This window comes from Alligator sinensis, unplaced genomic scaffold (genome assembly GCF_000455745.1).
Source record: "Alligator sinensis unplaced genomic scaffold, ASM45574v1 scaffold607_1, whole genome shotgun sequence".
In the NCBI taxonomy this organism is placed as follows: Eukaryota; Metazoa; Chordata; order Crocodylia; family Alligatoridae; genus Alligator; species Alligator sinensis.
The window spans coordinates 914904-938486 of record NW_005841935.1 but is presented as its reverse complement, the minus strand read 5'-3'; the positions used below and the strand labels follow the sequence as shown (position 1 = coordinate 938486).

Here is a 23583-nt window from a genome sequence, read left to right as displayed (position 1 = left end):
GGGTGTAGCGCCTGTGCGCTGCTCTAGCGGGGCGGGCGCGTGATGCTGCAGGGCCCGGGGCCTGCGGGGGGACCCGCGAGGTGTGTCCCCGCGCGGGAGCGGGACGAGGAGCCGATACCTCCCACTCCAGGTTTCCCGAGTTATGCTTTTGGGCCGTAGGCACCGCAGGCCTGTCTTGAGCGTATTTGATTGATGGATTGGCCACCGTTGCTCCAAAGACTCCGAGCGCCTGGGCGTGGTTTCGGTGCTCGGGGTTGTGCACCCAGCTTCAGCCCGAGTGCTGGAAGGCTCGGGCACGTCTCATGGCTAGCCTGGCCTCCGCTGCGCCCCTTCGGGGTCTTGCACCCCAACAGGCTCAGGTGTCCCTGGGGGATGCCCCTGGCCCCACTGTCCCATGTTAATCCTGTCACCCAGTGCTTCGCGGACAGATGCCGGTCGCGAGCCACTGGTCGCCGGTCCGCAGCAAGTTGCCAGGAAAGAAAGAAATATATTTTCAGAAGCATAACATTGATAAGTCATAGCGCCACAGTTTGTACGTTCCAACGTTCCAGGTGATGTCACATTGTGCGAGGTGAGGAAAGAGAGAAAGCTGGTCGCGCATTTGTGTAGCGCTGTTACACGCAGTTGCTGCCACCGGCTGAACCCGGCACGGGTCCCTGGCCCACTGGGAAAAAAAATTGCCAGTCCACCACATCAGATAGTTTGAGAAGCACTGCTGTAACCCACCAGGTGGTGGGGGCGGGGGTTTAGGCACCTTACACCAGGGAGGTCCACCAGGCCTCCCCAACCCAGCAGGGTGCAGTGTTAGATCATGCCCAGGACCCCTGAGGCCTCCTCCTTCCCCATAGCCTCACTCTTACCGCTGAGTTATCAGAGCAGCAGCTCCTCCAGGAGATGTTGCTTCCTCAGTGTCTGGCCTCCAGCCCTGCTGGCCTGGGACTTAAGGCCTCTTGTCAGGGTTCAGCCACATCTGCCTGCTGCCTGATCCAGGTGTTAAAGTGGCAAAGCACTTAAGGTGCTCTGACACCCACCTTCCCCCTTACAGTGTTCAGCATGGAAGGCTTTTCTCTGCTGCTCCCAAAAACAGGCTTCCCCAGAGCCTGTGATAGCCCCAAAGTGGTGAGCACCCCACTGGTGCTCTGCCACAGACCAACCGACTGCCTTAGGGATCTGTGCTTGCTCTGACCTTGTACAATCTCTACACCAATGATCTGCCACAAAACTAGTCACGAAATTCATCCATGCTGATGACATCTGCTATGGATTCCAGGCCCAGACTTTTTCTGAACTAGAACATACTCTGAACGGTGACACTGCAAAGCTGGCTGACTACTGCAAGACTTGGTGCCTTCAGCCAAGCGTCAGTAAGACAATTTCCAGTTTTTTCCACTTACACAATGCCAGTGCTGCACAGGAGCTAAGCATCTATCTGAGTGGAGAGAGGCTGAGGCATGGCCGGATTATGACATGCTGGGGCCCTAAGCTAGGGGTTCCCAACCTTTCTGTGCCATGGACCAGAAGCGGCCAAGTGAGGAAGTGTTGCGAGCAATCGGATCTAGCTGAGTGCTTATCCCACGAGATGTCTGGGTAGTTAAAGTCACCCATGGCAACCATGCTCCAAGAGCGTGCAGCCTCTGCCAGTTCTCTAGAGAATTCCTGGTCGAGCAGTTCCTCTTGTTTTGGAAGTCTGTAATAAATGCCTATGGTCAAATCTCCTTCCCTGTGCTCTCCTCGTATCTTGACCCAGAGGGTCTCAGTCGCCCTTCTTTGTTTCCAGTCTTTGCTTATAGGAGGTGTAATGTTCCTTCACATAGCGAGCAACTTCATGGTTCCAGACAGGGCAAGGTCTGCGTGCAGCCAACCTCTACCGTTGGGGTCTTCGCAGCAATCCAGACTAGCTGTGGCAAAACACATACCATGTTGCATAGTGTTGATGAGTGCCCACTGACTAAGTTCAGTGGAAGACTACAGGAAATGCACATGGCTCCTGAGGATACTATTGCATGGCTTGGCAATTACACACACACTGACTGCTGGCTGCTGTTTGTGCAGCCCCACCCCTTGACACTGATTGGCAGAAAGGCATGAGAGGGGTCTATCATACTATCCCACGAGCTGGTGCCTTCCCCTCCCAGGTGGGCTGCAAGGCCGGGCCACAGTGGCAGTGAGGACTGATGGCTCCCATTAGGGAGCTAGCATTTTATTTTTATTAAGGTTTTTTTTTCCCTGGGAAATTATGGCCAATGCCATTTTTTCATGGTGATCAGAGATTGCTGTTTTTCATGGTTTCTGCAAAACTGATTTAAGTAGGTCCCTAGATATAAGAGAGGATTTCTTTGAGATAATCCAAGATGAATATTAGTATTAGAAACAAGGTAATTCACTTATTTTTGTATCAGTAAATACATTGTGATTGCTTGTTTGAAAGCAAGTTTACCAGAACTTCTGTAACTGCTATTCATCACTCGACAAGCAAGTCTCATTCTTTTTTACATTCCAAATCGTGCTCTTCTGGAAGTGAGATCTACTCACTTTTTCCTTGTTTTTGAAGCTGTGTAGGCGTTCAGAGAAAATGTGCAGATTTCCAGAAATGAATAATACAGCTCTATGTAAGATTGCAAACAAAAACAACATGAAATGTAGGGAAGATTGAGAGAATATGTCATGAGTCAAAAAAATTACAAGAATGTTGTAATTATCCCCAGAGCAAGCATGGTAAAACCAAGAAATTCAGGGTTAGGGTTAAACTGAAAAAAAAATTCCAAAAATATGAGTAAGTGGAAAATCTCAATTCAGATAGCCAAATAATCTTGAATCTGTGCTGCACTTATGCCACGCAATATCATCTGATTATGTTGTGTGTTTAAAAGGATATATGAAGTGAGACTAGATTGAATTCTTTTCCATCAACAGAGACTTTGTAGTGGTGGAGAGGCTTGTGTGTCCCAATGACCCTCAAAGCTGTCACCCAGAATCTCACACTCCTAGCAGGGTCACTCAAGGTAAACAGGCCTGAGGGGAGGTTCCAGACAAACTAAGGTCCAACCCCAGATTCTCAATGGTGGATTAGATGGAAAAAGATGTCAGGATCTCAACAGCTGTGAGGAGGAGGAAGGATGCAGCAAAATGGAGGTCTCTTGTCATCTAGGGTTCTCCCTTGCCACTAGGCTCAGATCTCCACCTTGTCAAGATTGTGTGATTGTTGTTTCCATCTACCAGCTTCTTCTCATTAAACAAAGTCAGGCTCAAGCTTCTACCACAGACAACAACATGCTCCTGTACCAAGCTCCAAAAGCCCTGCAGCAATGGACCAGTAGTGACAGAAACAAGAGTACTGAATCCAGCAGTCTGCAGCCATGAAACTGCACATAGGCAGTGGTAGGTCAGCACGATTGACCTTTGGGTGGTTGGGTCAGTCTGTGTGACCCATGTGCAGTCACATTAGCCAGGGTGACCTGTGGGTTGGTCAGGTCTACCCAGAGGTATTTTGGCTGGCTTGACTGGTTCACAGGTGATCAGGTCAGCCAAGCTGACCAGTGGCTGGTGGGGTTGGTCTGGAAACCCATGTGTGGACAGGTCGGCCAAGGCGACCCATGAGTTGTCAGGTTGGCCTGGGTGACCTGCAAGTTGTCAGGTTGTCCAGGGCAACTGGCAGCTGGTGGGGTCAGCTGGAGTGACCAGCAGCTGGTGGACCTGGCTGGAGCGACTGGCAGCTGGCAGGGTTGGCCTGACCAACCAATGGACGGAGGGGTTGGCCGGACTGACCTGTGGCTGGTGGACTCACCCTGTGTGACCCACTCATGGCGAATCAGCTGATCGGATAAAGATTCCTCCAGCATGGCTCCTGATTCGAATCCAGCCAAGGCTTCTGATGAAAAACTACATCCAGGCTTTTGTTGGAATGCACACATTGAGTTTGGTTTCAGCTCAGTTTTTAGTGGGTACATGTCAGCATCATACAAACTACTATATAAGCTCCCACCAAGTTGCATCTCTGTTGGCAGTTAGAGTTCAATGGTAGGATAGGCTTGGAGGCAAAATGTGTTTTCAGGAGTCAGGTGACTGCAAAAAGCCAGCACCCCTTAAGCTAGCATCATATCTCTGGAACTGAGCATCAGGCTCGCAAGTAAAAGAGGGGAATTTCTGGCTGCTTGTGGCTTCTTGATGGGGAGGTTATGACTTGCAAGCCATGTGTGGGCTTCTGAGTTTCAGTCTGAAAGCATAGTTGTGGTGGGTTCGAGACATTTATTTTTCCTTGAAACATGCTAAGCTCGGATGGGCTCCAGAGCCCACCTGACCAGTGCTAAAGCCCTGGGGCTCAAATATGAACCTCTTAAGAAGCCAGCATCCCTGGAGGCTTGCGTCATCTCTGGGCTGGGACTGAGCATCAGGCTGGCAGGTAAGACGGGGCAGTCTGTGGCTGCTTTTTGCCAGACACAGGTCCCTCTCTCACAGGGTGAATCTGCACGTGTGATTAATTTGCACAAATAAACTCTGGAGCTTATTGTTCCAGAGTTGTTTGCTCCCTGGCACATCATTTGAATGTGCACCTGGGAGCAAAAAACTCCTGAGCAAATTGCACCCAAGTTTATTCGTGCGCAGCACGTGGAGCCCAGTTGGAGCAGTCCCGGGCTGGCAGGCTGATCCCCACAGGTTCCCTGCCAGTCCAGGCTGCTCCAACTCGACTCCACATGCTGCGGAGAGGCTGTCTGAGGAACGAGGGAGCTTCAGTGTAGGAGCTACTTGCCAGCTAGCCCCATGCTAAAGCACTCTTTGCCCCAACCAGCTGGGATAGCATCTGCACGTGCTGCTGCGCATGAAAAAAACTCCACAGCAGGGTAGTACTTGTATTTTACAAATAATACCCTGCTGTGGAGTTTATTAGTTTTGGGCGCACATGTAGACCCAGACTTTACTGCGCAGTTAATTAGTCAGCTGTGCACCAAATATCTTGTACCCCCAGTGTACTTGATTTTTGTTTTGTGGTGAATGTCTTGAAAATTTGGTCACTCGGGCTATGAGTCAGCTGCTACCAGTATTATTCTAGGGCTCAGCAGCTTGGTTGCTTAGTTAACAATGGGCAGTTTCTGAATTCAAAGCTAGTATGGGCTTCTGAGTTTCAGTTGGAAAGCACAGCTGTGGCATGCTTGAGGAAATTTCTTCTTTCCTGAAAGATGAGAAGCTCAGATGGACTCCAGAGCTTACTTAACCAGTGTCAGTGCTCCAGGGCTTTAAGATGCATGGCATGGGGAAATTCCTTTGGGGTTTTGGCATGTCACGTGAAGCCCCAGATTCTGATCTGTGTTTCAGTCAGATCCCTTGGAGTGTTTGTGAGGAAGGGGGATTCAGTCTGGCCAAAATATTTTTTTTTTCAAAGTTTTGCAGCAGCTGAGCCTGGTCAGACCTTGCCACTTCAGAAGCCAGTACCACTGAGACTAGAGCCATAATTCTGGGACTGAGCATGAAGCTGGCAAGTAAAAGGGCGGAGTTTGTGGCTGCCTATGCCCTCTTCCTGCTAGGCACAAAGGCCTCCCACAGTACATTTGACTTTTTTTGTTGTGACAGTTTGGTCACTCAGGCCATGCGACACTCCCCTTGGGTTTTCTTCTGTGGCTCAGTGGTTTGCTTGTTGAGTTAGTAACAGGGAGGTTGTGAATTCCAAGCTGGCCTCTGATTTTCAGTCTGAAAGCACAGCTATGGTGGGCTTAAGAAATTATTTTTTTTTCCTGAAAGATGACAAGCTCAGATTGGGTCCAGAGCCCACCTGACCAGTGCTAGAGCTCCGGGGCTCAAATATGAACCACTGGAGGCTTGCATCAAATCTCTGGGACCAAGCATAAGGCTGGCAGGTAAAGGGGTGGGGCAAGTTTTTGGCTTCCTGTGACTTTTTCTTGCTATGCACAGGCCCTCTCCCAGTGTACTTATCTTTTTGAGTTTTTGAGGGTTTATTTTGGTGTATGTACTGATAGTTTGGCTATTCAGGTTATAAGTAGGCTACTACGGGTATTCAGTAGCTTGGTTGCTGAGTTAATAATGAGTAGGTTGTGAGTTCAAAGCTGGATGTGGGGCTCTTGGTATCAGTTTGAAAGCACAGCCCTGGTGGGCTCAAGAAATGTCCTTTTTTCTGAAACATGCCAAGCTCAGATGGGCTGCAGAGCCCATCTGACCAGTGCCAGGGCTCAAAGAGGCATTTTTCATTTTGCGGCAACAGAGACCATTCAGGCCCTACCACATATGAAGCTAGCAACCCTTCAGACTTGTATACTGTCTCTGGGGCTGAGCAACAGCCTGACAGATAAAAAGTGGGGGGAGGGGTTGTAGCTCCCAGATGCAAGGGCAAATTAAAGCTGGATTGCAACCAGCTATAAAGTTATTACATGTTTTCTAGCTCTAACTTTATAATTAGATGTACCTTTATAGTTAGATGGCATGATAGTTATTTTGCACATGTAGCTGTTCTAAATTAATTGTGCAGTTACCCAGTTAATTGCATAATATATTTAGAGGAGGCCTGAGTTAGGCCAGGATGATACTGTTGTCTTGGTGCCTTTCAGATTTCTGATGTGCTCATTGTGTATAAGCAGTGCCATAGCACTGAAGTTTGGTGCTCAGGGCAAAGCCTGCAGCAGCAGCTCACTCTTGCCCCGTACACAGATCCGGGGGGCACATGCCCTCGTCCCCATGCTTACCTGGAAGTGCACGCAGTGGTGGGAGCTGCCCTTCCTCCATCCCCATGTCCCCCCAAATGAACTTCTCACAGCTCTGTCCCATGCCCTGCCCCAGCTGGGCAGCACCTGTTGGCGTCCCTTTGCTTTGGTACCCGGGGGAATCGTTTCGCTCACCCCCGCCCTTGCTATGGCATCATGTGTAAGGACCAAAGTTGCACCCCATTCACTGATGTGAACTAAAGGGAGTTTTGTTTTGAAGTTGGTAAGTCAGCCAGCTTTCCATTTTTGCTGTAAATGCCATTTATTGTGTGTTGTGCTAATTTAAGAGTACTCTGGTAGTAGAAGCCAGGTATGTCAGACCATTATTAGACAAACTTGTCAGATTATCTGTTTCCATCCTGATTTTTATTTTTTTTTTTAAGAAACTGCCTCGTCGTCATGGCAGCTGGCGCGTAGGAGGGCAACCTGCACCCTTGTCACTACTCCAGTCCTCACATTTATCGTGTGTTAAGCACCAGCTTGACACTGCCTGTCAGTCCTTCGGAGCTCATACAAGTGTAACATGCAGGAGCCCTGGTATAGACTGATGTAAGTGCCCTCTGTGCACTGCTATGACAAATTCAGTGCACCAGCATCAGCACTTGGACTGTGCTGTCTCAAGGCTAAGTGGTACAAACTGAGCAGTTATTGAGCAGTTTGGTCCAAGAACATTTCATCATGCACTCTTTGACTAGTGTGGGCTGCTTCATCATGTCTTCTTCCTTTCAACTGCTCCTACATGTATGCATGTGCTGATCAGACTGTGGCAGAAATGGACACCTCACCCCTTCCTCCTTCTGTCAGGTGGAGAGCCAGGAGCTTAACAAAAAGGCCTTTTTTATTAAAGGGAAGGAGGAGAAGGGATGTAATCCTTGCCTTTGGTTTAAGGCAGAGTACAGACACAGTTGGACAGGGGCCTGCAGCCAAGCAGGGCTCAGGCTGTCCAGCAATGCCAGGCAGCAAAGTACCCAAACATGCTGCTGTAAGGGGCAAGACATGCTGTGGGACTGCATCTGGATGATTCACTGCTCACAGGTGTGCTGCTGGACCTGGAAGGGTCCAACTTGGGCCCAGCATGAGAAGCTTGAGTAAAGTTATTCAAAACACTTGTGACTACTTCATCCTCTGGTGTTTTGAGGCAGTGTGGACAAGCGCCTCCCACAGCACAGCAGCGTAAAGGGAATGTTCCCTTTTGTTTTTTCCCATCCTTTAGTCAAAAAAACTTAACAGCACTGGACAGCTGGAAGGGTAGAAGCCTCTATATTTCTAATACTTAGTACTTGGTTTTTGAGGCTTCATTAGGATGATGCCAGTGCTGTTATTATCACAGTCCCTCCTGGACAAGGGAGTGGGAGCTCCTTATGTACTATTGTAGGACCTGCTTCCTGTTAACCACTGGACTAGATTTACTGATAGTAAAAATTCCTGTTAAAATGCAAGTGATAAAAACTACATGCAACACAGAAAGCTACAAGCATTTAATGGCACAAGCCACTTCCTAGCTAAGAGTGTACCTAGAGAGGGAAATAAAGGTACTTAACCCAATATGGCCTTGATTAGATGGTAGGCTTGATTCCAAACTCAGTCTTATCCATTTTGTGCTTAGAAGCATTTCCTGTAGATAAAGAAAGGACCATGCTCCTCATACTCTCTCCGATGAACCCAGAGCTGCTGAAAAGACTTGAGTGATGCCAAAATTGACCCTCCGGTCCAGACAGAGGACTTTCTTTCAGGCGATGCTGCTACAACAGGGTTGTTGTTAGGGCACATCTTGATCAGTTCTTGCTGGAAGCGGTCAGCAAAGCCTTTCAGCATGGTACAACCTCCGCACAGCAAGATACTGTCCATCAGTTTCTTTCTGAGGTCAACATCACATTTATTGAGGCAGGTCATTGTCATCAGTGCAAGCCCTGGCTGCTGGAACCCTATCAAGGATGGTGTGAAAAGCATTTCAGCACATAAGAATCGCTCTTTGCCAATTTTAATTAAATGCCCATCTGGCAGCTCATACTCAACTGGCAGTCTCTGAAGAGACATTTCCCGAGGAACATCCAATGAGGTATAACAACATTTCTCTTTGATATCTTCTACTTTGCTTAGGTCTTCCTCTTTAAACTGGTACCCAGACTCATTTAATAGCTTCATGAGGTAAGAGGTGAGATCTGAACCAGCGTAGTCTACCCTGCCTGTGATGCTTGGCATAGTATAACCTTCATAAATAGGAACCACATATGAAACACCATGGCCACTTTCCACTACTAGAGCAGAAGTCTTCCCATAAGAGTACATGGATAATCTAGACTGGTAAGCAATATGCATGGCAGGAGCGCCAAATGTCTCAAACAGCATCTCAGCATATTTCTCCCTATTGGTGGTAGGGCTCAGTGGAGGGTCAGATACCAGGATGGCATGCTCCTCTGGGAGAATCTTCATCTCATTGTGGAAAATGTATTTCCAAATGTCTTGGACACAGTCCCAGTCCACAATAATGCCATGTCTCAAGGGGTTGACGAGTTTTAGGGGTATATTAGCGCTGTAAAGTTCTCTCCCAACAAAGGTATCTTTCCGATTGTCCCCAGTCTTGGCAGTCTCCTGGAGATGCTTACCCACTGTTGATGAAATCACATGGGAAGGAAGAGGGTCCCCAGCAAACCCGCACTTACAGTAACCTGTGCCAATGTCTATGATTACTGCTCTAGTCTCTTTCACTATCTTGGGGTCTTTGTTGGGCAATGAAGACATTTTCTCATCTTTAGGGTTTGTATGGGTTCTTGCTCCCATCTTCGTAGGGCCTTCCTTTACAGCTGCTACAGGCAGAGAACTGGAGCTTGAATTGTCTTTGAGTGACACTTCCTTTCCAGTGTCATGTATGCTGATTCTCTTTGACTGTACTGGCAGAAAACATGGCAAGTAGCAGGAATACGGGTGGCACTTTTAGAACACTCATGCCACTGACATCACTAATTATGACATCAAAGGTCTACCTGTCCCAGGGCTTGACCAGACCTTTAGAGAGACATGGACTTTTAGAGAGGTGCCCTGGAAGCAAGATACATGTAGGCACTGGCTGCAGATGTGTTTTCCCCCTGCATACTAAATTTGTTCTGAGCATTACCAAATGAGCAGACATCTGGCTTGAGTTCTACATGGGCATGCAAGCCTCCTGTGCAAACTAGCAATAATCAAGAACTTTGTAGTTTTTATTTTTCAATGCAACCTTGGGTCCTTTCCTAAACTCTTAGGGAAAAGGTCTACAATCTTTCAATCAATCTTTTTATTTTGGGAAACGTTGCTCTATTGAATATTCTTTTTGTTCATTATTAAAAAGCCCTCAACATATCTGTGCAGCTTGATGCTATTTCCATGCTAGGAAAATATCCATGGTTGATTGGTTGATCGTTTTATTTATTAGATTTATCATCCTATCCAACAAAAGCTGAGGGCACCTTACAGGAGAGAGAAAAATAACTTATAAAAACAAGCAAATGAGAAAAAACAGGAGAAAAAGTTACTTACAGAAGCAAGAGAGTATTAAAATAACCTATTGAGCAAACCCCACTAAACCAGAGGTTAACAACCTATGGCCTGTGGATCTGACTCACAAAGAGATTCTTCAGGTCATGAGTGGCAGCCTACTGTTAGTAAAAGATTGCCAACCTTGGCCTATTATTCAAGAGAAGGATTCTGGATTCTTTTCACCATGTTCTGTGGTGCTACTGAACTAGAGGCAAATACCAGGTGGTATCTGAAGCATGAGGGCAGAGCTGCTCCTGTGGATGTGAAGTGTTCATACTCTCCGGTGTGTTGTGCCTCCTGTCATTAAGGATTGTTTTAGTCTTTGCAGAGCCCACGCTACCACACCAGAGGTGGGGTGAGGGGGAAAAGACAGCCCCTTTAATTAAGCTGGTCATTTCTAGGACACCTGCACCTTATGTATTTAAACACCAAAGACCTGAGATATTTGACTCCTGGAAGAGGAAGGAACGTTTTTTTCTAGAGTATCTTGTACAATCTAATAAGCAGGACTGCTCCTGGAAACACAAGGAATAGAAGCCTAAGGTCACTAGGCCCATTTGATATTAAAAAAACCTTTGCATGTCATTCTGAAATTGTAACTAAAAAGCTTACTGGTAAGCAACATGCAGGAAGTGACTCATGCTACAAGCACATAATACTAATGACATCACAATCAGTGATGCTGCAGTTGTTGTGATAGCAAAGTTGCGCTGAACTCCACCCATATACTTTAAAGGATCTATAGATTAAAAATTGCACAGAGAATGCAAGTAGGTACAAGAAAGATTAATATGCTGGGGACAGAGGATAACAACTATGGTGAGCCTAAGACAACAACTAGATGTAGAACTAGGTTTGCACTACTGCGAATACAGATTTGCTAGAGAGCATAACCCTTCCTATGTGATTTCACCCACAGGAAGTAAAGAATCCAAGACACCAATAAAACTGATGTCAAGCAAAAAGGAAATGGTTTGAGACAACACCTGAATACTGAAACACCACTAGAAATGATCAATCCATGACAACATGGCATAGTGGCAGACTGGGATTTTGTCCAAGATATCTGAGGGCACATCTTATACAGAGAAATGAGTGTTTCCAAAGGAGCATGCTGTACTGATATCAAAACCTCCACTGAGTCCCATCATGCGTAAGGAAAAATATGCAGAGCTGATGTTTGAAATCTTCTGGTCTTCCAGCAATGCATGCAGACCGCCAATCTGTCCTGTCCTTGTATTCTTATGACAAAACCTCAGGTTTTGCTGTAGTAATCAAGTGGTTTCAGCATTTCTGAATTAGAAAGGAAGACTATGAGGATCAAGGGCCCTGAGTTATTTACTAAAATGCTAAGAGTTTATGCTGCAGTAACTAGATCACCTGATTTAGTGCGTAGAGTCCAAGCAACATGTTCACACGAATGATGTTACATCCATTTCACAAGCTTTCAGCATTAGGATACTTCAAGAGACTGAAAGAACATCAGCCGAATTTTCTTGGAGCTACTATTTCAGCCATCCTACACATTAAAGTATTAAATTAATAGTCACTACTTAAATAAATATTTTGTCAATAAATAACAAGTGGTCTGGTAATTTTCTATATCCTTCAATAACTGTTTTTACCTGTTAGAATGCATCTTGCTGAGTCTGTGTTAATGATTTTGCAAGTGCATTTAAAACATAGAGGGGCTCCATCCTGTAGTCCTACAAGGATACATTCACCACTGAAGACACTGGATTTTGACTAACCACTGCAAAATCAATTTGCAGCAAGATGCACCCTTTATTACAATAATACTGCATAGTATGTTCTGAAGGCCAGGACAAGCAGCCCTTAAAAGCTTGGTGTTGAGGATGGTCAGTACATACCACAACAAAGACCACGTCACTTTCAAAGATTAGACTGTCTTGCCTGTTTACCTGGGCAGGGGTTCATCAGCAATAATCTTTGTTAGCCATTTGCAGTGGAAGGTTTTAAAGGAAGTTTATTAATCATTTCATTTGAATGGATATTACAATCTATGGCAAGGGTATTTTTGTTGATATCAATGTCAGCAAATCATCAACAAGGGAAGAAAGAATCAGGTGTCAATATCACTTAACAAAAAGAAGATGTTTCCACACCAGGTTCTGAATATTTCCCCCTTAGAGTCTAACACAAACCTATTGTAGGCACTAAACTGCCTCTTGAATCAGAATAATCCTGATTTACCCAAGTAAAACAGTTTCGAGACTTCCATTCAGGTACAATCCTAGCCCAACAGCCTATCTAATGAATAGATTTTAATTTACTTTAATTCTTTTAAAACCTCATTATAAGGAGGTGTTGAATGTGCTTATTGGAACTTTTCCAAGAACTGTAAAAGAACGCAGTATTCCAGATCTAAGTCAGTTTGGCCAATGCTTCTTGAGATGTTCCTTTAACTGTGGGATGGTTGATTGAGGTTGCCTACACACATGGCATCTGAGGGGCAACTTGAGGAGTTCTGAAGTCCCACCACTCACCAGCACTTTTCCTTTGGTCTTTATCATCTCTATCACATCTGAAGGAAACCAAAAAACATTAGGTACAAGAACAGAACACACAGTGAAGTGCACTCAGCATCTATAAAATATGTTCTTAATGCTTTATGTAAGTAGGATGTCATCGTTACAGAACAGCATGCTACCCATCCCAGCTGTGCTCCCTGCACCACAGTTTCTCACAGCTCCCAGTTGTTATTCATTATTCTAAGAAAAGGCAAATGAATGGGAAAGAAAATTTCTTAAAAACTGAGTAAATATGGTATCATGATCACTCAAGTCTCAGTGGTAGAATCCTTGTCTACCACGCAGAAGACCTGGGTTCGATTCCCAGATGCATATACAACTACAGCCATGGAGGCACCAAACATCTTTAGATTCTGTCTCACTGGCCTAAAGGGAGGATGGAAGGTCTGGGCAGCCTCCACTCCTCCAAAAATTCCTGCCCAGGCATATGCACTGAAGGTCTGGGTGCCCCTCACACACACACCATGATCCAGGAGGATCGACGGTTGCCACAATAATGACTCAATATCCAAAATTAAGCATGAACTTTCAACTTTCTTCCTAACAAAATGTTTTAAGATAACAAAGACTTCACAGACCAGAAAAATAAAGTAGATTGTACATTACGGAACAAGTTTTAAAAACATCTTTACCTTGGGAGTTCAAGAAGTATTCTGTGGTAAAAGAATTCCAGTGCTTTTTGGTTTTAAGGCAAGGGGAATCAAAATCCTGGCTGATTACATGCAGATGTATGTGACTGAAACACACATACACACACAATTAATTAAAATAATGATAATTAAAAAAAAAAAAGTTCTCATCTAGAGAAAGCTACACAAATAATGGCTACCTTAGAAAACTGAATAATTTTATCCTTCCCATGTGAACACTACAGCATACATACAGGGCTTTGAGATCAAGTCCCCTGAAGTCTCAAGGACAAATTCATAAGTAATCTATACATAATGTTTAATAAAAGTAGAAAACTAGATGTAAGCAGTGTAATATAACCCATGCCAGTAGATGCCAAGGAGCATGATGTCAGCAAGGAAAGCAAAATTGAGAGAAGGCTAAAAGATAAAGTGGACTTAAAGACATCAACAGTACAACCCAAAATTGTTTCTAATGCAACTCTAATGAACTCCTAGCTCAATGAGATACAGGTTTTAGCTGTGCTGGTCTACAGGCAAAAAATATGCAGAACTCTTGGTAGAGGTGATATATTTTATTAGACCAACTAAATATTTGCCAAAAAAAAAAAAAAAAAAAATGTCCAAAAAAAAAAAAAAAAAAAAAAAAAAAATTGTTTTTGCAAATATTTAGTTAGTCTAATAAAAGATATCACCTCTTCCAAGAGTTCTGCATAGTTCAATGAGATACATTTTTCAGCCTCTGACATGCAAGACTTAGTCCACTGACAAATATTCATTTAAAGGCATAATGGGATCTGATCCCCAAACCAAACAATCATGCCTCCTGCCATGCCATAAGTGTATAGGACACGTGCTTGGGAATGAGGGAGTCCGATCGCAATTGTGCCCTGCTTACCACTGCAGGGGAAGCCCAGAACCATGGTCCCAGGCTTCCCCTGCACTAGCAAGTTGAAAGCCAGGTGTTTGACAGTAAGCTGACTGTCAACCAGGAGGATTGAACCGGGGTCAGCTGGAGGTCCCAGTGCAATCCTAACCCTGCCACATGTTCAATTTAAGGTGCGTCGGAAACCAGCCACAAAAATATTACACATTTTTTTATGTAATATTTTTTGTGGCTGGTTTCCCATTTTGTGGTGCCATTAATTCCATGAATGTTTGGCCAGGTTACTATTTAAAATGAGATTAAAAGTCTGATTGTGTTTTAAGTATGATGTCTGCCAGGGACTTTAGGCACCAAGTGGGCAGTGATTTTGAGAATGTTAGTGATGCCTAAATGGGGGTCTTAAAAACCCAAGCATCTCTGAGACTTACCCTTAAATCTGTATAATTCAGCATGAGGCTTTAGGTAACAAAAATGGCACCTGCTGACCCACTCAAGTCTTACCTCATGCTGGGAATAGCATGGTAACCCAGCCTGAACTGTAAGTTCTCTCTCTCAGGACACTGGTGGACCAACTTTTCACCAACGGCATGCATGTGTTCCAGTAGTCCAAGATGCTCTTTTGTCACAGATTTTAAACTGGAGATGGAGTCCCAAGGTAAGATGAGCCAGTGGTAACGAGCTTTGGGATACTTGTCCTTAATTGCTACAACCCTTTCATCTTTGTAGACCTAGTAGAGAGAGATGTAGGTTATTTACCACTGACTGGTGTCCCTTGGAAGGAGAAGCTGCTTACTGCATAACTATAGTTCCAGAAGAGTCCACTCTGGGTACATGGGACTCAGATGCATAGATCTGTAGATGGCTAGGGTCGGAAGGGACCTCAACAGATCATCAAGTTTGACCCCCTGCCTAGGCAGGAAAGAGCGCTGGGGTCAGATGACCCCAGCCAGATGCCTATCCAACCTTCTCTTAAAGACCCCCAAGGAAGGGGCAAGCATCACCTCCCTTGGAAGCCTATTCCAAGTTTTGGCTCACATGCCTGAGCTTGCACGTTTATTCACCAGCAGTATCTACATTGTGTACATGCTCCCAGTGGCTCATTTTAGAGTATGCCTATGCAACCACAGAATCCTAAGCATACAGGAAAAGTAGGTGAAGACAAGAGCATGGGTTGTGGCAAGCACATACAGATCTCTAAGAATTCCAACTACTGCACGGTAAGCAAGTTTTCTCCTTCAAGTGAATCAGCATGCATGTTCTGCTAGGGAGGACACAAAAGTGGTTCTCAGTTCACCTGAAGGCAAGATTAGAGAATCATACACCAATTGGATGGTCACCTCATCAACTGCAGCACCAAATCCAAAAACTTAAAAAATTGGATGAGGCCTTGTGAATATGTGAGAAAAGCTGCAGGTGGCCACCTTACAGACATCCAAGATGGATACATCCATCAAAGATGCTGGTGGAACAAGGTCTAGTGGGCCACAGGCAAGTTTACACTGGCTACTGTGAGTATATCCTTTCACAGTCTGAGATTCACAGGCCAAGACTGGGATTGGATCTCTCACAGAAGGGTCTACCTTGTTTAGTACCTTGCGGAAACTTTAGCACAGCAGGATGGAAAACACTCCCTGACCTTCTACTGATGGATGCTGTGCTGCAAGCACTAAGACTGACTGAGATTATGAATTAAAAGCTGTTACTGATTATTGATACCAATGACGCTGATACCTCACAAGGTGGGGGTTTTTCCCTTTTGCTTTTTATATAATTCTTTGTTACTGTTTTTCACACTACAGCCCCCAGGTCTAGTGGATTATTTTTTCTTTCCTTCTTTAAGTTAAAAAGATTACCCTTCTGACCACTGTCAATGGCCAGCTGCACTGCCTAGTTACGTATAGCATGTAGAATAAAGTCTTCCTGCCATCTAAATGAAGATGGGTAGACGCTCAGTCTCAAACCGAGAGGTGCTTGAAAAGAATGGAAGCATGCTGATGCTCAGATGAATGATAAGAGGTCACAGGGAACGCATATACCATACAGGTACTGCTGGCCAAATACACTGGCTTCACTGACCTATGCTTACAGGTGACAAGCCAATGTGAAGCAGATACAGAACCTCAAAAGCAGTTAGCCTTGACAGGACTAGAGTATGATCATATATGTACAAAGAGATATCCAGACTGTACCTATGAAACAAGGTAAAGATGGGATGGCTCTGCTTCTGAAATTCAACAGGGATGGAGAAAGAGCTTCTAGGGAGCTATAGTAATCAAAGATCTCCAGTTCTTGTTCAGCATGCAAGCATGCTTCCAAAGATCCATATCAATTCACTGGCAAGTAATCAGTATTCACCTACAGGAAAGTGGTGGAAAGCACATGGAGACTTTTTGTTGGTCTGTGTAAGTCTCTTGACAGCCCATCTTAATATATTTTACTACCAACTTGTAATGTCTTCAGATGAATATACATCCCACTTCAGACTTTATGCAACATGACCAAGACAACTTGCCAAAATGCTGTGTTTCTACACTAAAAAACCCCCAGCCTATCCAGTTCATGCAGAATTCCTTCCTGGACCAGGCCACCAGGCAGCTGCCAGGGGATAGTGCTAAGTACTCTGCCCCACTAGTGCAGATGGTCAAAATCACCTTACTCAGGTAAGAGAGCACTGAGGCTTTGAGGGACTACTGCTTTTTCCAAGAGAGCCATTTGCAAGAAGGGGACATAGGAAATCTATCCCTAGATTATAGAAATCTACAAGTTACTGTTGCAAAACTAAGACTGCTCATCAAGTAGGCCACTTTCTAAAGGCAAAGGACATGTCTCCCAAAACTTTCCACCAGAGGATGAGACAACAGATTTCCATCTGCCAGTAAGCAAACATGAAGAAGTTGCAACAACAACACGGGGCTCTATATTTTAAACTGTTTAGAGTCAGTTAAAGGATAAGAGACAGCTCAGCATGTTGCATAAAATTGGTAAGATTGCAGGACTCAATAGCCTTTGCCTAAGTGAACAAAGTGCATTCAATCTACAAAGGAAGGCAAGGTTCTTTGGGTAGATGTGATCTTTTATTAGACCAACTGAGTAGTTGGAAAAAAGTTCTTTGCAAGCTTTCAGGAACAATAACCCTTCTTTAGGCATAGGAAGTCTCTGCTGTTCTGAGACTCCAAGGCATGAAAGCAGCTAAAGGTGTTACAGGATGTCAGTGAGAATGTAAATAGGTATAAATTAGGACAGCAAAAGGTAGAGCTGGGAAGTGGAGGGGGTGTGGAAAAGCAGGGGGAAAAACAAAAACAAAGATGAGTAAGGGAGACTACAGTAGTAGTAATTCAAGGTAGAAAAGAGGCTGACTGTGAAAAAGTAAATAGCTGGAAATTAGGAAGACAAAGGGCAGAAAAGGAGGGGGGAGGGGAAGAAAAGTCTAAGAGGTCAGGTCTGGCAGGTATTTGGTGAATCAGATGTCAGGCAGGTTGTAATGTGTCATAAATCCAATGTCTATATTGAGTCCATGATTTTTTGTATCTAGTAGATTTATGAAGTGAAGTTCGTAGGCTCATCTACAAAAGGTGTTTTGTGAATTCCTTTTGAGGATTAGAACTGAGAGATCAGAGAGGGAATGATTATCTTGTGAGAAGTGTGCCCCCATAGGTAGTTGGGTATTCTTGTCTAATAGATTTTCAGTTCATTCTGATGCGCAGTTGTTGTTTGGTTTCTTCTACATATTTTCTATCAGGGCATTTGGTGCACTGGATGAGATATATAACATTGCTGGTGGTGCAGGTGTCAGGTCCAGGAATGGTGATAGTTCTGTTGTGGAGTACCACACTTAACCACTATTGTAGGAGTGGTGGAGATACATGGGCAGGTTTTGCATTTCTTGCCCTGGCATAGTCTGGATCCATTAGACGTGGTTTGCGTCATACAGAATTTGAAAGGTTCGATGCTTGTTTAATGGTTAGGATGAGTGGTTCTGGAAAAATCTCTTTAAGAAGTGGGTCTTCCTCTAGTATGGGTTGCAATTGTACATGGAAAATCCTAAAAAATTTACAAAATTTTCCATGTTCAATCTACAAAAGAACTCTTGTGCTCAAGGTTCCCAGTGACATCACAGGTTGACATGGTAATAAGCAAAGGAGATTAGAAATGAAAGGACTTCAATTAATTGTGACTTGAATTTTATAACTGCTTTAAATCGGGCAGTTTTGAGGGAAGGCAGTTCCCATTCCTTCTGACGTGCCTTTATTGGCATGTCTGTCTGTGTGGAGTGACCTATGGGGAGATCTTGGCCACTTGCTTCCTGGTAGCTGCTGGTCTGACTAGCCAACTCTGTGGAATGAAGAGCCAAAGGCAAGGAACTTCATTTATCCTCATAGATGACTATTCCTGAGCATGTACATGAAAAGCACAAGACAACACTGCCTCAACCACACCAGAAGAGAGAAGCAGCTAATGCCCTGTAAAGCAGCTGAGGGTCTTGTCACCCCATTCCTATTCCATCATTTTTCCTCCATCCTTTATTCTCCTATTACTGCCTTATTCCCAAGAAGAATATGGCTTGTCTGGCCAAGAAAAATCCAATCATCTATTACAACACTGTTGAGCAGAGGGGCCAGCCAGTCTGAACCTGGTAAAAGTTTACCAAGTTTTGAAATGGTTAATAAGATCAGGCACTATGCCCTAAGCAGCTTGACAGTCAGATATAGATGCTTTTTCTAATTTTGCTATTTCTCTTATGATGCTACTGTATTTTTTTTAAAATCTGGTTGCGTCTTAAAACAGAATTTCAACAACTTAAGTTCATATAAAAAGTGACTCTCCCTTTTGGCAGCAAGAACAGTTAATACTGCCAAAAGTTGTCAAGCATGGATTTTCCCCTTGTATATGCACCATTCAACTAGAGAGAAAAGGAATTAAAGAAATTGTTAAACTGAAATCTTTACTCAATTTTTAAGCCTTAAGTGCTTAAATGCTTAAGCACTTAAGGCTTAAAAAAGAAGGAAAAGTTGTTAAAAAGGTTACATCATTGTACTGCTTGTTTACTTATTTTGTAAAACTATTAGCTTGATTTATAGAGCCCCAACCCACAATTAGTTGCTTAATGATGTGTTAATAGTTAAGTAGTGAATGTTCTATCAATCCTTTATTCCTTGTATCCAAGATATTCCACTTTTCAGTGCAAAAACCTCAAATTAAAGAAAGAAAGCCCATACACCAAACCACCTGCTTAGCACTCTAAGACATTTTTTACCCATGAGGAGAGAGATTTTTTTGTGAGTTTAAATGTTCCAGGGAGAATGCTGGTACTATTTTGCTACAACTCCCTAGATCTTTTAATTCAGTAACTTCTGTAACCACAGTATCTAGTCAGGTCTGTATAGCAAACCCCTCCTGCCTACCTGCTTTGCCTGGGAACAGAAAAGCAAAGAGAAACTTGCATAATGTCAAGAGCACCAGAAGAATGAGCCCAAATTAAAACCATTACATCTTAGCAGCATTCTTCTGTGTTTTATTTCATAACAATGTGGGAACTAGTGGAAACTCAGAGACAAATCCTTTTTCCCGTCTTGCATCCACCTCCAAATTTTAACAATCCATTCTTTCTCTGGTGAAATAAAAAAAAGAAGGGAAACTATAAGTGTTACTACTGAAGAAGTCCCAAGAGAAGCAAGAACCCAAGGCTGTAGACTAAACGAAAGGTGTGTGCGCACGACACTTTAAAGTGGTCTAAATGCTTTTGCACTGTTTTAACAGTATTAGTGTTTCCGCACATCCGTGGCATACTGAGCATTAATTTCAGCCACTGTAGGAAATTTGGTGGCGTAATGTGCCTTAAATGACTTGGGGCGCAGCAAACTATAACTCCTTTGAGGAGTTTTAGTTTGCTGCCCCTACAGCCGTGGAGCGAAGCACTGGGACCCGTGCAGCTCAGGGCCTCTGCAGGAAGCTCTGCAGGCAGCCTGACAGCAGCCCAGGAAAGCAGGCTCTGCCCAAAAAAAGCAGGGAGCCTGATCCCCCCCCACCCCTGAACCTGCCTGCCTGCCTGAGCAGCGTGGGAGCCCCAGTGCTTCCCTCCATGTCTGCAGTGGCCCCTGGGACCACCTGAGCTGGGTGCCTGTGGGCAGGTTGGTGGGGGGAAGAAGGTACTGCTGCTGTGGAGGGAAGCACCAACCCCCCTGCAGTCCAGGGACTGCGCTGCCCACCAGCAGCTTGCCCTCCCCTCCCCCTGCCAGAAAGGCAGGTAAGTCAGCAGGGTGTGTGCGTGAAATGGGGGTTTAATCAGCCCTAAATTGAAGCAGTGTTTTTTTAAAACCCACTGCTTCAATTTAGGGTCCCCGTTTCATCTACGTATGCCCCAAGTCATATAATGACCTTCCATGAAGAACATCTTTCATTTGAACCCCTCCTCTCTCTGGCTGGCCCTCCAAAATATTATTGCAATTCAGGATCTCATCTAAGTCCCATCTATTCATCCGTTGGTTTACAAGTGTTTGGGGTGTGAGCAAATCTTGCTGAAGAATGGGCTCAGAGATTTTGGACTTTCTCCTGTCAAAATTAAGATTTCAGAGAATGAGCTATTTGACTGGTGGGCCAGCTCCAAAGTAGGAAGATTGACATAAGAAAATTGATTCTGGGAGGGAAGTGAAGGAGGTGATTAAACTGACGATGAATTAATATTACTAAGGTTCTTGTTCTAGAAGACACCAGTCAGGATTTTCAGGATTAATGATGTTCTATGAACCAATAAAGTGCATTCTGTGTCTAAGAGTCCAGAGAGACTGAAGACTGGCATCTACCTTTTTACTAGGAAAACCCAAACTTTTCCTTATTAAGAATATTTTGTTAAAAATCACAGGAGCTAGGGGAAGAGGAATGGGTTAGCCACTACATAGGAAGAGAACTGGTGGTGGAAGATGCTTAGGGGAGTGGGGCTGGAGAGCCCAGCACCAACAGTGGCAGGGGTCCTGGACATGGGACCTGGCTGGACAGTCTAGCAGGCTTGTAAGTCAGACTGTCAGACCGTCTGCTCTGCTTTCCCACCCTTAGTCACTTAAAAAAGCTTCATCCACCTCTTATTCCTGGTCTGGTGGTCTACAGCAAAAACCAAACAAGATATCACTCTTGCTATTCTCCTCTGACCTTGTTTCAGAGACTTTCAATGGATGCATCTCCCGCTTCATACTGGGTTTCTGTCCTTATATTCCCCTTCTGGTTGTCTCTCTTCCATGATGCTATGATGCTGGACATCTCTTTGCGCATCAAGCCAGTAAGTCCTCATGCTCACAGATGCTTCTGAGCCTAGCTACCTCCTTCTTCAGTCTCCTTGCCCATCTCATAATGGAATCCACCAGGAGACACCTCTTCCTCTACAAGCATTCCCAACTTGGCCCTCTCCAATAAGGACATGCAGGCCACAGTCCCCACAAAACCAGAACAGGAACTTAGCAGAAGCATTGGAGGTCAATGCCTGCCCTCCCCCTACCACTCAGATACAGCCCACAAGTGTACTGGCAAAGGTGGCAGTGATTTTAACACTGTGACATTGTCTAGCCATTTCATTAATTCTTTTGCTACCTCCGTCTTAATCCTCTGCTGCTGGTACTTCCTAGAATATTCCTTCCTCTTCCTTTGTCTACTTGCGCTTGGCAAGCTTACAGTAAACAAATGTTAACACAGCAATACACTCAACTACAATGAAAACAAGTAACAGGAAGAGAGGAAGGTCTAAAGTTAAGGATGGAATTCCTTCCATCACCTTTTTTTTCTTTTTAAATTGGGTCACTGAATCCACCAGTACTCAATTTTTCCTCTTCTCCTCAACCCCAGATGTCAAGAGAAACAAGTGAGAAGAATCACAGCAATGACTCTGCAAGGTTCTGGAGGTTGGCATGAGGTCTCATGGAAGACAACTAATACATCTTCCATCTATTAAGTACAAATATATACAGCAGATTGCTGTATACATATGCACAAGCCACTTAGAACCTGCTATCTGCTTAACAGCATTCTGAATGGAAAGCACACTTAAATCTGGACTGGCTAGATTTATTTCTAGGACAGGTTGTGAGGTTCCTACCTGCTGTTTTAGATCTTGCATTGATACCTTCAGGCCTTGACTCCAATGTCCTAAATATTCCTAAAACAGAAATAGAAAAGGAACGTTCAGAAGGAAGTTAAGAGATTTAACATTTAAGCATTCAGTTCAATATTTGCTATGAGAACTCTGATATTATTTTTCTGATACACCTTACATTTATCACAGTCCTGTCTTAAAAAAAAGACCCTAGAAAATATATTTGTTATATTAAAAAAGTAAAATCCAATTAAGTATTTCAAGCTGGGAAATCCTAGAATTGGAGTGTCCAGTTCAACCTTGATTCAACACTTTTGTACATGTACATCAGGGATGTCCAACTTAAGTGGTCAGGTTATGCATGCCTTATGGGCACACCAAGAGGGACTGTGCCCCCCCACCACAGGCTGCATGCCCCATATGCAGGCAGGTACTCCTGCACTGCTCAATCCTTGCATTATGCATGCAGCACCCTACCTCACCTTCAGCTCCTCATGGGCTCCCCCATAGCACCATGCTGCACAGGCTCTCTAAGCTGCTGTATCCCCGTGGACTACAGGCTGTGCTATGCCATCCTGTCCCACCCTCTGGGGCACGGGCATGTAAAGGAAGTTAGAGGAGGGAGAGAGAGCCCCAACACTCTGGTTGCTGCTGCAGCCGGAGCAATAGGGGGAGTGGTGGCTAGATGACAGTCTGGGGCCACATGTTAATCCCTCACAGGCTGCATGTGGTCAGCTGAACAACCCCAATGTACACAATGACAGTTGGAATTACATAACCATGGACTGTTTTTCTACAAGGTACCACATCTCATCCAGTGCACAGAACAGACAATGTTCATGGAGGAAGGCAGTTGTTAGTACATTTTATCTTCAAACTTCCATGTGGAGCCTTAGGTCTTATGTGCTGCCATCATCCAAACACAATAATATGAATTGCCTCATGGGCTTTTCTAACAGTGCTAAGCTCCACCATGGTGGATGAAACTAGCAAACATTAATACATGCACCTTTGGGTTGTACAGATAAGAGCTAACACACAGGATGATTAAGCCAATATTATCAGTCGCTGCTACCAATTTTGTATCCCTGAGTTACTAGGTATCTAATTTGAGACATCCAGGGTTTAAATTTTGCCAGAATGTAGTATCTGTACCCGTGTGAGGTACAGATACTACCTGCCTCTCAATGGGGCCGTCCGCTTCGGCCACCGGGAC

The 23583-nt window shown here is 44.5% G+C and overlaps 3 protein-coding genes across 10 annotated transcripts in view; all 3 read right to left on the bottom strand.

Annotated features, from left to right (window-relative positions):
- Window positions 1-3839, bottom strand: part of XPA (XPA, DNA damage recognition and repair factor) — a 31452-nt gene extending 27613 nt beyond the window's left edge. Inside the window, exon 1 of the mRNA XM_006019686.2 lies at window positions 3785-3839. Coding sequence (XP_006019748.1) covers window positions 3785-3839 — 55 coding nt within the window. The remainder of the gene's footprint in view (window positions 1-3784) is intronic.
- Window positions 3840-7273: 3434 nt separating this feature from the next.
- On the bottom strand, window positions 7274-10926 carry ACTL7A (actin like 7A). Its single transcript, XM_006019656.2, has one exon. It carries the CDS (start codon window positions 9486-9488, stop codon window positions 8310-8312), a length of 1179 nt encoding a protein of 392 aa, XP_006019718.1. The 5' UTR covers window positions 9489-10926; the 3' UTR covers window positions 7274-8309.
- Window positions 10927-12179: 1253 nt separating this feature from the next.
- Window positions 12180-23583, bottom strand: part of APTX (aprataxin) — an 18648-nt gene continuing 7244 nt past the window's right edge. For 4 of the 8 annotated variants that reach the window (XM_006019651.3, XM_006019653.3, XM_006019649.3 and 1 more), the window contains exons 5-8: window positions 22371-22430; window positions 14792-15018; window positions 13408-13511; window positions 12181-12768 (exon numbers count right to left, since the gene is read on the bottom strand). In XM_006019651.3, the coding sequence (XP_006019713.1) occupies window positions 12614-12768; window positions 13408-13511; window positions 14792-15018; window positions 22371-22430 (546 nt within the window). In that variant the 3' untranslated portion in view covers window positions 12181-12613. Of the gene's footprint in view, window positions 12769-13407; window positions 13512-14791; window positions 15019-22370; window positions 22431-23583 lie in introns of all 8 variants that reach the window. The other 4 variants (XM_006019652.3, XM_014518010.2, XM_006019654.2 and 1 more) reach the window with 4 other exon arrangements.